The 15825-nt window shown below is 42.4% G+C and overlaps 1 protein-coding gene across 2 annotated transcripts; it reads left to right on the forward strand.

Annotated features, from left to right (window-relative positions):
• Window positions 1-420: 420 nt before the first annotated feature.
• Window positions 421-15803, forward strand: wbp1lb (WW domain binding protein 1-like b). Of its 2 annotated transcripts, XR_010800431.1 has the most exons (5): window positions 421-717; window positions 9050-9152; window positions 9476-9637; window positions 12757-13841; window positions 14187-15803. XR_010800431.1 is itself a non-coding variant. In XM_066661631.1 (4 exons), the coding sequence occupies exons 1-4, from the start codon at window positions 655-657 to the stop codon at window positions 13377-13379; spliced, it is 951 nt and encodes a 316-aa protein (XP_066517728.1). In that variant the 5' UTR covers window positions 421-654; the 3' UTR covers window positions 13380-15803. The 2 variants fall into 2 exon arrangements, 1 of the variants encoding a protein (XP_066517728.1); XM_066661631.1 differs by having other exon boundaries at window positions 12757-15803.
• Window positions 15804-15825: the final 22 nt, after the last annotated feature.

Here is a 15825-nt window from a genome sequence, read left to right on the forward strand (position 1 = left end):
GATTTTGGACGTCCATTGACGTTTAAAATATGTCCTTGACGGACAGACTACTTTTAGACCTATTTTGAACGTCCAGGGACGTTCCTTGTTTACTGGGATATATATATATATATTTGCACAAAAGCAGACGAGAGAAGGAGTTTCAAACTGTGTCAATATATTAATAAAATAATAATAGCCACAAATTAAGAAAACGCAAAAGCTTCGTTCAGAATAGTCCCCCAACGCGACCCTTCAGGGGCTCCGTAATATATACTTTGCCTGACACATTTCTTTAATAAACCCTTCCCTTCAGCTGAGTTAAACCGAGACTGTCTCTGATTGGCTGTCTCCCCTGCAGAACGGAGTCTCGTCCAATCGCGGCTCAGTGCGCTCTGGTGGGCGGGGTTTGGCTTCCTGTGATCCTCACGTTGCGCACATGGCGCTGGAGGTGAGCGCGGTTTGCGTAACACGCGGCTCCGCCCACCAGCGCGCGCAGTGGCCAGGGAGTAGCGAGGAGGTGCACGCGGCGGAACGCCACGGAACAGAACGGCACGCTTTACACGCGCACGCACGGGAGTCATGAGCAAAGCGAGCCGCGGTGGTCGTCGTGTGTAGATGTCCGCGCTCTCACAGCCCACTCGGCGGATGCTGTAGCTGTGGAGCCTCGGCAGAATGGGCTTGTTTCTGTACATGGCGGGACCTGTCAGCTCCATCCAGGAGGCGCGCGCGGACGAGGTGAGAAACGGTCGTTTAACGTTGTTACTCCACGTTAGGCCGTGGCGCCTAACGGAATGTGCGCGAGTAACCCGTCAAGCGCGTGCACGGGGTTGTTTAGTAAACAGCGGTAGTCTCAGTGCGCAGCCCAGGCTTCTGCTCCCTCCGCCTCTGTAAACTTTATCACGGGCGTCTGTGTGTTGCTCTGTGAACGACGTGTCCGTCTTCTAGCCACGCACGACTTCAACTCGTCGTCCCGACTAGTGCCCACGTTTTAGTCGCTCAAACAGCTGCTGGAGCCCACTGCTGGCCTGTTAGCCGCCCGCTAACGAGACATGCGCCAAAGTCACGGAAGTGTGGAAGAGCTGAGGACTTATAAACAATGTTTTCCAAAACGCCTCCAGCCGACGCCTGGCATTGAGCACGGTGACCGTAAGCTCGTGTGCACAGGCCATAGTGTCACTGCAGCACCGAGAATGGTCCACCACCCAAATCGTACCTGCACTGTGGTGGTCCTGTGGGGGTCCTGACCACGGGTGAAAGTAGGCAAAGTATGCAGAGCAACAGATGGATCATAGTCTATAATTGCAGAAGCACAGTGTCTTCCTGAGTGGTCAGTGGGGCTGATAGAATGGATGGAAGAGTGTGTAGTTATAATGTGGCTGATCCGTGTATGTGAGTTTTATGCAAATGTCTGATCATAAAATTAGAAACATGGCCTGTGCAAAAGTAAAAGCAACTTTTATATTTTATGTTTTGGAAATGATACTCTTTTTAAAAAGCTGTATTTAAGTATGTCCCATATCTGTTTACGTACAGAAGATTATTAAAATGTGATGACATATGGGAGAATTATCTCAGTATTTGTCCATATTTAGTTTACTACATCATTTCAACACAGCAGCTCTCCCTCACATAATGTAAAATTTCAAGATGAATGAACCAATAGAAATGCTCCAGAATTTCTTAGAATAAAATCTTTTTGTATTTACTTCCATTGAAAATTAAGAAAGGGGCGGAACGGTGGCGTAGCAGGTAGTGTCACAGTCACACAGTTCCAGGGACCTGGAGGTTGTGGGTTCGGTTCCTACTCCAGGTGATTGTCTCTGAGGAGTGTGGTGTGTTCTCCCTGTGTCTGCGTTGGTTTCCTCAGGGTGACTGTCAGTGAGGAGTGTGGTGTGTTCTCCCTGTGTCTGCATGGGTTTCCTCCGGGTGACTGTCAGTGAGGAGTGTGGTGTGTTCTCCCTGTGTCTGCGTGGGTTTCCTCCGGGTGACTGTCTGTGAGGAGTGTGGTGTGTTCTTCCTGTGTCTGCGTGGGTTACCTCAGGGTGACTGTCTGTGAGGAGTGTGGTGTGTTCTCCCTGTTTCCGCGTGGGTTTTCTCTGGGTGACTGTCTGTGAGGAGTGTGGTGTGTTCTCCCTGTGTCTGCGTTGGTTTCCTCAGGGTGACTGTCTGTGAGGAGTGTGGTGTGTTCTCCCTGTGTCTGTGTGGGTTTCCTCCGGGTGACTGTCTGTGAGGAGTGTGGTGTGTTCTCCCTGTTTCCGTGTGGGTTTCCTCCGGGTGACTGTCTGTGAGGAGTGTGGTGTGTTCTCTCTGTGTCTGTGTGGGTTTCCTCCGGGTGACTGTCTGTGAGGAGTGTGGTGTGTTCTCCCTGTGTCTGTGTGGGTTTCCTCCGGGTGACTGTCTGTGAGGAGTGTGGTGTGTTCTCCCTGTGTCCGTGTGGGTTTCCTCCGGGTGACTGTCTGTGAGGAGTGTGGTGTGTTCTCTCTGTGTCTGTGTGGGTTTCCTCCGGGTGCTCTGGTTTCCTCCCACAGTCCAAAAACAAATGTTGGTATGTGGATTAGCGACTCAAGTGATAGATAGATAGATAGATAGATAGATACTTTATTGATCCCCAGGGGAAATTCAAGTGTCCGTAGGTGTGTCTAGGTGTGAATGATTGAAAGTTAAGAAGGTGATTCCTTCTTCGGTAAAGTTACTATTTTGGGAGATACGTGTTTTAATTGAACAGCAACAATATATTCATATAACTATTAAAGATAAGCGAATGACAAGTAACAGAATATTTTTTTTGCATTGATTTACCAGTCTTGTCGTTTGTAAAGCACAGTAATAAAAATAAAAGTGTATAAATAGCATTTTCCTCCCTGATCTATACACAAATCTAGTGACACACCTGCGGTCCTGACCCCTAGTTTTGGAATCCCTGTTCTAGACTGTAAATGCCATAGTTTTTCAGTAGTGTTGATACTGCTACATCATTTCAACATTGCTGTCCATTCTGCTTTTGTTTTTTTTAATTAAGTATACACTGCATGGCCAAATGTCATCCAACATCTCCTCAGAAATTAAGGACATTTATAGGGTCCTCTATCTCTCTTACTTGCAATAGCAGCCTCTATTTAGCTGGGGTACTGCTGTGAAAATCTGATGCCATTCCTTCAGTGAGGTATGGTACTGATGTTAGTCCTGGATCATAAACTCTGCTCTGGCATTAAGCAGGGGGAACTTAGGCTGTTGTGTGTCTGCTCCAAACATCCCATTTCATTTGATACTTCTATTATGAGGAACACAGGTGTTCAGATGCAGGCACACAATAGAAATTGACCCTCTGGAGCAGTGATGGCACTCCAACAAATAGTACCAGCATCAGAATTAAATCAGTAGTATATCAGTAACCCTAATCCATCAAAATGTTATAGCACTGTTGTAGCATTCAGTTTAAAGTCTTTTCAGAAGAGTAGAGGCTGTTATTGATGTAGATAAGGAGATGTGTTGGATGGTACACTATATTGCCAAAACTTTTCACTCACCAATCCAAATCGTCGAATTCAAATGTTCCAGTCACTTCCATGGCCACAGGTGTATAATATCAAACACCTAGGCATGCAGGTTGCTTTTACATAAGGTGTGTATCTGCACACCTGTGAATATACAGTGTGCTTCTGCACCACTCAAGCTATGACAGTGTCAGTGGGCTATACAGTCTGTCTGTCTGGAGTTGTTTGTAGTGAATTGGTTCATTACCCAAAAGGCTTTAACTCACAATGCATGTCATTTAGGAGGTAAATAAGGTTTGAGACCTATATCACAACTAGGTGTTTGTTTGCACAATGAATAGGAAATCCTTACCCGAATGTTTTTCTTAAGTAGATTAACAAGTGAAAAGAGAGCAGTGAGCTTTAGCTCTGGTTGCTGTGGTGATGAAATGGTTAATGGTGTAAGTTCTGTGAGTAATTTGCGCACCAGCATATGTACATGATTGACAGATTTGCTAGGCATTCTCAGCCTGTTGGAGAAATCCTCTGTTGCCAATATGTCCCATGCTGGCTGTGGGGGGTTTGGAAAATGTAAGAGGGGAGATCAACCGAGAAGGAAGTTTTGGAGCAGTTTTATACTCTTCAGGTTGGAGATTTGGGCTACTGGTGGGCAAAATTATATCGTTCATGATAATACCGGTATGTTTTTTAATTGCATAAGACTTTTGCCATATCGCGATACTGTGACGCAAGCGTGAGCTTCTGACGTAGGCGAGTGAATGTGACTTCAGCGCAAGCTAAAGCTGGGGGATATACCAATACATTCCATGGTATTTTTATTTATTTATTTATTTATTTTTATACACCATATTGAAAATTCATTCATTCATTCATTATCTGTAAGTGATTATCCAATTCAGGGTCGCGGTGGGTCCAGAGCCTACCTGGAATCATTGGGCGCAAGGCGGGAATACACCCTGGAGGGGGCACCAGTCCTTCACAGGGCAACACACACAGTCACACATTCACAACTACTGACACTTTGGAGTCGCCAATCCACCTACCAACGTGTGGTTTTGGACCGTGGGAGGAAACCGGAGCACCCGGAGGAAACCCACGCGGACACAGGGAGAAAACACCACACTCCTCACAGACAGTCACCCGGAGCGGGAATCGAACCCACAACCTCCAGGTCCCTGGAGCTGTGTGACTGCGACACTACCTGCTGCGCCATAATTATATCCACCTGCGTATGCGCATACACACACGTTTGCACGCACAAACAGACACACACACACACACACACACACACACACCATGCTGTCCTGCCATTGATCGTATATACTGCTGAAGCATTTCTCAGCACATTAATGTCGTACACTCAGGTCTACCTCTCTGATAACTGTAAGTAAGTCAACAAACGACAAAAATGAAACCAGTGGCGAAGGTTTAATTCCTGAAAAGAGTGCTGTTAGCAGCGGCTTGGATGCAGGCAGTTTGCTTCCTAATGCGAGTTTACTCGAAGTGTGCACTGTGTAACAGTACGATTTAGGAAAATCTAAGTATCAGATTGGGACAGTATCGGAAGATACTCAATGTTTAAATGCTCGTATTGGGATCAGGGAAAAGTACTTATCAGTCATTAGAAGCTTTATCTTGTTCATATGTTGCATTTGTTCAGTTGTCCAATGTCCAAACTTTTGATTGTAGAGAATATGTTCTGATTTTGTGCTGCGTTTTACGAATATATCAGACACTTCAGAGTTGTCCAGAGTCCCTACCATCACAGCCATGGACCCGTATTTATGTGAGAGCTCAAAGACAAGGATAAAACAACAGAGCGAAACATATAATAAGTATAAAAAAATATAATAAACAGAAGAAAAAGAACCAAGTAGAAATGGCTAATGGCTTCTGCTCCTAGTTCCTCATTGCTGGGTGCCTTGGTTTTGGAGTGAACAGAGGCTTGTTCCGATTTAAATGATTGGGTAGTTGGAATTTTTAATCAAAGTCAAATTAGACATTTCCCTTTTTCCATTTTCCCATCTCAAAATGAAAATTTACACCAACCCAAAAGCAGTTTTGACTCCTAAAAATATCTCACGGTCTCTGTCTTGAGTATCAACATTTCCATTTGCATTGCTACAACTGCCTGCTGACTGATTAATGGGAAACTGAGTGAAAATGAGAGTGTATTAGTGGTACATGCTCTAGAAGGTCCATTCCTCATGCGTTTCATGTTACTGTTGGGAAAAAACCCAGACCTTTCTGTGCAGGATTATCATTTTAAACCGTATCACATTTTGTCACAAGCATCTGAACCTCCCGTTTTATGGGCTGCAGAAGACAATATCAGCCAGTCAAGTGATGATATCAGTCTGGTTAATGCTGTCTTCAGTTTTCACCACCTTCTCATTATTATTGGTTACTGCTGGTTATGGTCTTATTAATTTTCTAATAACATTTTATGATTCTGTAACTGAGCCTGGTTCAAATCCCAAAGCCTCAGAAAGGGGTGTATTGTTCCAGAAGTTCATTGAAAGAATCCTATACTTGAGAAATGTGTTCAAAACCTGAGCTTGGCTGCTTAAGCCGTATTATCTTCTATCTGTAGTAGTTTGAGGACAATTTAAGGAACAGATTGGTGAAACAGAATCATGTAACCTACAAATAATGGAAGCTTGTGTTAACAATTAGCATTGTGTTGGCTACAATTGGGCTCATAGCTCAAGTGTAAAACTAAAGCAGATTCAGCCCACAAGTCTTGTCTGATTACTTGTCTTTGAGTTCTGAGGATCGTAGTATAGAGGTAGTGTAGTACCTGGAGGTTGTGGGTGACTGTCTGTGAGGAGTGTGGTGTGTTCTCCCTGTGCCAGTGTAGGTTTCCTCTGGGTGCTCCGGATTGGCGACTCAAAAGTGTCTTGTGTGTTGCCCTGTGAAGGACTAGCGCCTCCTCCAGGGTGTGTTCCTGTCTTGCGTTCAATAATTCCATGTAGGCTCCAGACCCACCATGACCCTGAACTTGATAAGTGGTTACAGACAATGAATGAATGAATGAATTGTGTATGTACAGTTAAAAATAAACCATAAAAGAAATGGCTGGCCCCAGCTCGTCCATACCGAGGCTTTCCTTGCTCTCGTGGTGATTGGTCCTGTGAACGTGATTGCCATGTTATGAAGGGGAACGTTAGAGACTTTAACAGAAAGCATGTTCTTAAGGCAGAGTTCAGGATTGGGAGGCTGGATACAGATCACACTTGACCTGTTGTGTCAGGGAACTGTTTGAACTTTTCTTATTAATCAACTACAGCATGGTCTGGATTTACATCCTGTATGTGTTTCATGGCCTTTGCAGTTGTTCTTGTGGCTAGTGGGCATTAAATGGACATTAAGACTGATTAAATGTGACTCTTTCCCAAAAAATGAATGCAAGTGAGTGTGTGTGTGTGTGGGTGTGTGTGTGTGTGAGAAAAGTACAGCAGTGGATTCAGGAACAGAACATTTTGTTTCTTTCTTGGTTAAAAGAGCTTTTGATATCCCACACAATGTGTCATGAGAGTTTTGAAGTGTATGAGTTTTGTAAGTTTTGAAGTGTCATTTCTGTTTAAGTTTACAGGATCTGGAGCAGTGAGTAAACACACACACACACATGCGCGGGCGCACACACAAAGAATGCAGAAGTACCTTCTCATTAACATTCATCACACCTCTCTCTCTGTGCTGTTTTGGAAATTTCCATAGAACAATCCTGGGGGCTGTTCCACACAGAACGATTTACGAGTTAGCCAGATATCTTAAGACCAAAGTTGAGGATTGTCAAAGAGGAACGTAGCTCAGCTTTTTGCCTTTTGTGGACAGGCTTGACCCTGGGCTTAAGTTATCTAGCAAACTAAGAAATTCTGTTGTGTAGAATGCTCCCCTGCTCCTTTATTCATTCTCTCTCTCTCTGTGTAAATGATCGTGTACAGAGAGAGAAGAGAGAAAGTAAGTAGGAGGTGGGTGTGTGTTTCCCCCTTTGACCATCACTCACACACTGACCCTTTGCTTGAATGCTCTGCGCTTCTCAGGACGGACTGACGCTAGTCTAGAATGTTTCTGCTACAGCTGCCAGTAAAAATGGTAGAGTGCTGAATCAGCATTATGATTTAATCATTAACCTCAGCATGGAACCGAATGTCTTTTCTGCCTCACTGATGGAGGCTTGGGTTTATTTATGCATTGGTTTGAGTAGTGTGTTTTATTTTTGAGGGAAGATTTATTTATATAAACCCTTTTTGTAAATGTCCAGTTGCTCGGTCACTGTGCCCCATGTGTTTCTTTTCATTTGATTTATCCAACGTCCAATGTTGAATGCTTTTGGTAGTAAATAAAATTTACTGCTGTTACAGCCAGCTTCTAAGGTCTTGGTTAAAGATTTGCTTTTCTTTTTTTTTTAAACAAGATTGTGTTTAGTTCTGCAATATCAGGGGATGAGTGACTGATTTTGTCCCCCAGGGGTTTGAAGCTGAAACTCATAACTAAACTCTGTGAACCACAGCAATGGCAGCAGTAACTAGGTACAAACACAAGTGTTTGTGTTCACAGCTACTGCATAGAAGGGAAATATAATATTAACTTATATGTTTGTAAACATAACTAGGATTTTATGTTTTTAGGACAATTTTCCTGGTTCATTCATCGCAAAATATGTGTCAAAAATTACTGTTCGGTGAACAGCATCTGTTTTACAAGTCAATGTTAGATTCTCCTTTTATTTGTCTATTTCCATTTTTCACTCGGTGCATGTTGACAACTACACCTCCGTTTTGCCCTAGTGGACGGATAGACAAAAACACCTGGGGAAATTTTCAGATAGGAGAACCTGGAGGTTGCAGGTTCAATTCCCACTCCGGGTGACTGACTGTGAGGAGTGTGGTGTGTTCTCTCTGTGTCTGTGTGGGTTTCCTCCGGGTGAATCCGGTTTCCTCCCACAGTCCAAAAACACACGTTGGTAGGTGGATTGGCGACTCCAACGTGTCCGTAGGTGAATGTGTGTGTGAGTGTGTGTGTGTGTTGCCCTGTGAAGGACTGGCGCCCCCTCCAGGGTGTATTCCCGCCTTGCGCCCAATGATTCCAGGTAGGCTCTGGACCCACCGCGACCCTGAATTGGATAAGCTGTTACAGATAATGAATGAATGACTATTCTGGTGGTCTGCCAGGATTTCCCTTCATTATTTAGGTGGATTGTCATATAATCTCATCGGAAATACATCTTGAAAAATGTTAATTGTATTATTTTTTCTGGAAATTTAAAAATGAAGGATGGTACCTTTTTTTTCTGCATACATTTGAGAAGTTTAATTTTAGTTTTTTACATTTATTGTAATTTCTTTCTCAGAAATGGCCCACAATCCCTTGTGTCTTAACTTGCATCAGCATGGTGAGACAAGGCGTTGGGCCTGATGTGATTTGGTCATGTTTCCGAGATTAAAAAGCTCAGTTCAGCTTCGGATGACAATCTCATTTAATGTTTATTGAACTGTGTATTGAATGTTGGATTTAACTGTTTACTGAATGGTGTAGTGGTCTTGAGTTTGGTTTACTTTTCTCTTTAGCAGGTGCAGCGATGTGAAGGAGTGAATAACCAAAGCTACGTGTGTGAGTCAGGGCACTGCTGTGGAGAGTCTCAGTGCTGCAGCTATTACTATGAACTGTGGTGTGAGTAACTCAGTACACTGCAAAATTATGGCGTTACTGCTTAATGTCTGTTTGTCTGTCTAATGGCTTTCTCGTCATCTTCAGAGACAAACTCAACTGACTGTCCAATGAGTCAGATTCTCAATTAATAGTTGATATGGTACTTGTACTATCTATGAAAACTGTCCTGCACTGCTGCTGATGCAATGTCCCTGGACAGCCCAGCAAGCTTAGACAAACAAAGCCAAATAACGAAGTGAAAGCTCTAATACTGGACATGCAGATTAGATTGTTAGCATCTCTGCTGCTATATTTTTGCTGACGTCGTCTTGTTTTTTTATCAGGGTTTTGGCTGGTTTGGGCCATCATCTTCATCCTGAGCTGCTGCTGTGTCTGTCACCACCGTCGCACCAAGCACAGACTACAGCAGCAGCAGCGGCAGCACGAGATCAACCTCATTGCCTACAGAGAGGCTCACAACTACACCTCACCTCCTTTCTACTTCCGTAAGAACCCCTCCTTTTGATGTCACACAGGAAAAATAGCCAGCGTAAAATTGCATAATTCTGTTAACCCCGTTCCCCAAGAGAGACTCTCAGCTGTTCCTGTCTTACATAATCCAGTTAAACTGAGAAGACACAGCATAGAATAACCCAGGGCTTTGCAATATTAAGCTGGTGTAAATTTTTTTGAGATGCAGTTATTTCAAGGGATAAAAACGAAAACATGATGTAGCTTAATATTAATTGTTTGTCATGTGTTGCTCAGGTGTGTGACAAGAAACGTGAAAGTGTAAAATATTTTATTCCAGTATGAAATTCATGAAAAAATATTATGTATTTGTTATTTAGAAATGAAAACAAACTGTTGATAGACTGCAAATTAAATATACAGGGGTTAGACAATGAAACTGAAACACCTGTCATTTTAGTGTGGGAGGTTTCATGGCTAAATTGGAGCAGCCTGGTGCCCAATCTTCATTAACTGCACATTGCACCAGTAAGACCATGTGCATCCAATGGTTCAAACATCGTATTCTGAAGGCGGTGCCGTGTATCAGGACGACAATGCACCAATACAAACAGCAAGACTGGTGAAAGATTGGTTTGATGAACATGAAAGTGAAGTTGAACATCTCCCATGGCCTGCACAGTCACCAGATCTAAATATTATTGAGCCACTTTGGGGTGTTTTGGAGGAGCGAGTCAGGAAACGTTTTCCTCCACCAGCATCACGTAGTGACTTGGCCACTATCCTGCAAGAAGAATGGCTTAAAATCCCTCTGACCACTGTGCAGGACTTGTATATGTCATTCCCAAGACGAACTGACGCTGTACTTGCCGCAAAAGGAGGCCCTACACCAAACTAATAAATTATTGTGGTCTAAAACCAGGTGTTTCAGTTTCATTGTCCAACCCCTGTACATGTACAATTTAATTGTTAATTGTAATTATATATCAATCTCTGAATACTATAATACATTTTGAGAAAAAAAAACAATAATTCGGAGTAAAACATTAGTTAGTCAACTACAAGCAGGACAGAACAGCTACAACTGTACTACAAATTTCTTTTTCTTTTATTCGTTACCTTGGATGCCAGCTCTTTGTGAGAACAAGATGTAGCCCCACAGTAGAAACATTTAGTTACATTTGTGCTGTTCAGTCATTTCACAACATTAGCTTTGGCACATTCTCTGGGGTATCAGGTCAGTTGTGATGCACACTTCTGTGGGAGACTTTGACACGATGGCCTGGAACATTTACACACAAAACCAAAATACATTGAGAGCTTCTAAACCCGTCACAGGCAACACCTGATCACTGTCATTGCATTCATGTCTCAATTATGTAACAGGGATTACATGCCCCAGTTTACAGAGTCCACTGGACATGATTTGCATCAGTGTTACAACACTTAAACGTCAGGTCTCTGACAGTAAGCAGCTGAACTTTGAAAGGGTCTAAAGGGGTTGGTTTATACAATACCAGGTCTACGACAATGTACAGTAGATAATCCATGTGGTCTCAGCTCAGTCTCTGAATGTAAATCCTCTGCTGTGCTGTCATGTGACATTGAAGGAATTTTTTTTTTATTGAACAGACCTCACTCTGAAAAGGAAGTCAGAACCCCAATGACCAGCCAAGCCCCTCTTTCGCTGATCACTATGGATGTTTGTTTTCAGATTGATCGGCCCACTCCGAACGTCCTGTGACCCCGTGGGCTCCCACTTGTTTTCACTGGCACAGCATCAGGAAAAAAAATAATGAAACCCAAACTTAAAGAAAAATAAACAGGGCAACTCGAGCCTCTGTAAATGTTTATGATGAGGGTGGTTTATTTCTTGCTGCCTGCTCTTCCTTAGACATGTTGCACAAACCTTGGACATTCACCGTCTGTGTTTGTTCTGTTTTTCTGATTTTAGTCTAAAAACTACTTATGTTAATTGTATAGACGTGTTGTAGCTGCTCCTGGTTTAAATTTGTTTTGAAATACAGTGGAACCTCTACCTACGAACTTTATCCGTTCCGTGACCCGGTTCGTAAGTAAAAAAGTTTGTTTCTTGAGTCAATTTTCCCCATTTAAAATAACGGAAAAGCAATTAATGCATTCCAGCCCCCACCCCGAAAGATACCCTTTTTGCACTGATATATGTTTACAACACTCTCAAATTAGTAAAAAAAAATACATGTAGCGTTACTAAAAAAGTTTTAAGTGGTTACATATCGCTACTTTGAAGACGTGACGACTGGCTGGAGGAGTAACACAGGCACTGGCTGTATGACGGGAGGTGGGGGGTGGGTGGAATAACGGAGAGCAGGCGGGTGAATGTGGGGAGACGAAGCGTAGATACGGCTTAACTTAGCATGAATTTCGATGTCTGCTATTTACACTAATGCTAAATTGCTAAAGCTACAATTTGCTAATCTTAAAAGCTCACTCAAGTCTGGGCGCTGGGAGTCCTGCCTACTGGGGCCAGTGGCCATTTCCAGCCGCCGGCTCGGCGGAGGCTCGGGTTCGTTTCTAGAGTCATGGTTCGTTGGTGGAGGCAAAAAATATTCAAATACCCGGTTCGTATCTTGGAAAGTTCGTTAGTAGAGGCGTTCGTTAGTAGAGGTTCCACTGTATTGGTTTTGTGTTGTACAAATTTATTATGCAATTACATAATAAATTATGCCGTTATTTATATAATGACTTACACTTACAAATAGTTTACATAATGTACTGTCAGGTTATTTATTGATTAATTGGTTGTCTCAATGTCAACAAATTACAAAGCATATTTTTCCTGCCCCCAAAACAAGTAACTTGTGGCTTTGAAAAACCCTTGATATTATTGGTCTGAGGAAACAGATATTTCTGTGTTCCAGTTCACATGGGCACACTGCGCTTGTCAACGTTTTATTTTGTTTGTAGTTTTCACATTATGTTTTTTCTTTTTTATTAAATTCTCTTCTCTTGAACACATATGTAGCATAATTTTGATGATACTGAATTAGCATTTTCAACAGAATTTTTCTTTCATGAGCGTTGTGTGAAATAACCTATTAAAGGTTATTAATAAACCTTGCGTGTTTATTAATGAGTAATGAGTGTTGACTATGGCTCCTTTTTGTTTTTTCAGGATTTCTACCAAACTATCTTCTCCCTGAGTACGAAGAGGTGATGCATCGTCCCGCTACCCCACCTCCTCCTTACAGTGCCTTAAACACTGGATCCACAGCTTGTACCTCCGCCGACCAACAGGAGGTGCACTGCCCGCCCAGACAAGCTGCTCCAGCACCTCCTGTTTCAGAGACGCTGTGCTCTAGAGGTAACACAGAGGAGTTCAGCACCTCCAGAATGGGAGATTACCACCATAAAGTTGACAGAAATGTCCAGACTCTAGAAGAGACATCTGGTGGGGAGAAGCAGGACATGGGCAGTAAGGGTCAGCAGAAGGAGAGTGAGGAGAAGGAGAGGAGCGTGGGCAGACGCCGCCGCTTCACAGGTGACTCTGGGATCGAGGTGTGTGTTTGTGGGAGGGGCCAAAGTTTCAAAGAGATGGAAGGCCTTTTGAGTGAGGAAGGCCAAGAGGAGCTAGTGGAATGTTGTGAGGGGTGTGGCCTCCATTCCTATGGAGATGAGGAGCAAGGGGCTGAGCCTGGAGCATCACCTCCACCCCAGCTTCAACCTGTGTGCCTGTATTTAAATACCATTAATGAACAGGATTGTCCTCACCATGGAGAAACCCAAAGCAGAGGGTGAGGATGCCAAATGTGGAGGAAATGAAGAATTGATAAAGACTTGCTAGAAAGAAGAACTTGCTGGTGAGAAGGACCTTTTTTTTTGAGAAGAAAAGCTGGACAAAAGACCTTTCTAGAGAGAAGACTTCTTAGACAAAGTGAAAGAAAGAAGACTTGCTGGATAGAAGAACTTGGTAGACACTTGCACAAACCAGGCTTTGTCCACGCTCTCTTCATCAGTGTATCAGCATACAGTCAGACTTCAGTTATATTTTTTTTATAACAGATTGGTCTGAATCCATATATCCTCAGCAGTCTTACAACGTCAAAGTGTAACCTGAGACATGCAGATCTCTGTCTGTACTTTTGATTTCTCTCTTAGATTTTCTGATACCTAGTGGCAACATTGGCTGTTGAAATCACCAAAAATGGACTGTGACCGAGTTATGCAGGAGAGATCACAAGCGGTATTGTTTATACCAAGGTGTTTATGCACATGCTATTTTTAATGTGCCTTGCTTACAGTGTATACAGTGAATCATAAATGTAAGATGTAATATAGATGATCTGTCATTTAAGCACAATATAACCAGCATTACTATGGCTATCTGCACAGGCGGTTCCAGTGTTATAGATCATACACTGATTTTGCTCAAGCTAAATCTATATTAGGGCTAGTTTATGTACATCAGGCACAGTTTGTAGCACAGTGATGACAATGATGCCTTTAAGCCAAAAAGACTTATCTTTCTAAATGTTGTTTGACCTTATCTCCATCTGCAGCACCTTTCCACTGGCTGTAATTTTAAATTTGTCTTTTTGTCTTAAGGCCAACTCCCCCACCCCCCGGTCTTAAGGTCCACGGTTACCTGCAGAGATTAGACTGAAACACACTGAAGTAACCCTTAATCAAAGTGAAGAACCACACTTTACGTCAGTGTTCACCAGCCTTCCTCCTTGAGATTGTTCTGGAAGAGTTTAGTTCTGCACTGACTACACAGCAACTAATGGTCCACTACCCCATTCCCAACACTAAAGCATCTGACCCAGCCAATCAAGGGCTTCTGAAGAAGTTATCGTAGCAGAAATGACATTGTATTTGGAACTTGACTCATCATGAAGATAATCTCCAGGACCAGTGCTCTAGAAAAAGTAGCAGATATTAAAGTGCCTTGACAGATGCTAGCTTGTGCTACCTGTTTTGCACATTCAAATTCTTTAAGTACACACACATACTATATACACACACCAAACATATTTGCCTATAAATGTATTAAAGTGCTCCAGCTTCTGTCCCTTTTGAACGACCTCACATAGAAACAATGTTCTAAATTGTGAGTTACACAGTATGTCCAAATTATCCACATACCCTATTCTAACAAGTGATTTGAGCTCCTTCGAATGGGAATACTATTTTCCAATTCAAAAATATTCTTAAAAAAAAGAAAAACAAAAAACTCCATCCAACCCCTTTGGATGTTGCTGTTGGATGAACAGATGACTACACACTTTTTGATATAACATGAGTATTTCAGACGTTCAAATCTACTGTCTGAATGCATAGCAAGTAAATTATTTTAAAATGTTGCCCTTTTTCATGAATGCTCATGACTCTAAAAGATTAATCTTTGAGGATCACTGTGTGATTCGTTTGGAACCAAGAACACTTGGCTACACAGATAAGGATATATATGCATTTAAATATCTGCCTTTTGATTGATCTTTGGTAGCATCTCAACTAACACTAACAGGCCAAAACGTTCGACTTGTGGTCCATACCCGTTTGTGTACTTTGGAGATTCTAAAGCCTTATTTCTTTACATTGTTCTAGAAAGTTATCCTCTATTCACACTGTTCAAGAATATTATTCTTTGTTCTCATTGTTCTTATATGTTTCCCTCATTCACGATGTTCTAGAATGGTGTCCTCTATTCACAATCTTTTGTGATGTTTCCCCTCATTGACACACTGGTCTAGAATGTTATCCTTTTCATACCGTTATAGAATGCTATCAAATATTCACGTTGTTCTAGAATGTTATCAATTCTCCTCACTGTTCTGTGATATTTTTCTAAAGTCACGGTTTTAAAATTGTTGGCACAATTATCCATTGTGTTTATTCCCACTGTTCTGGAAAGCTTTCCTCCATTTACCCTGTTCTAAATGTTTTCCCATTATTCCCCCTCTTCTAGAATCTTCTTTGCACGGTCAGTGTTCTAAATTTGTATCCCTATTGTCACCGTTCTTAAAGGGTTTCTTTCATTCAGACTCTACAGAAACTCTCAAGTTCACCTGATATTACACTGGTAAACACACCAGTGAACTCACTCGAGTTTGAGTTGAAAGCCTAAATTTGCTGGTGGCCTTTTACAAATTTCTAACTCCCCACTCATGCAAGAAGGCACAACATAATGTTTATATAACAATATCAAATAAATTATGGACAAAAACCAATAACGTGTGATGTG

Source organism: Hoplias malabaricus, chromosome 2 (assembly GCF_029633855.1).
Source record: "Hoplias malabaricus isolate fHopMal1 chromosome 2, fHopMal1.hap1, whole genome shotgun sequence".
Lineage (NCBI taxonomy): Eukaryota > Metazoa > Chordata > Actinopteri > Characiformes > Erythrinidae > Hoplias > Hoplias malabaricus.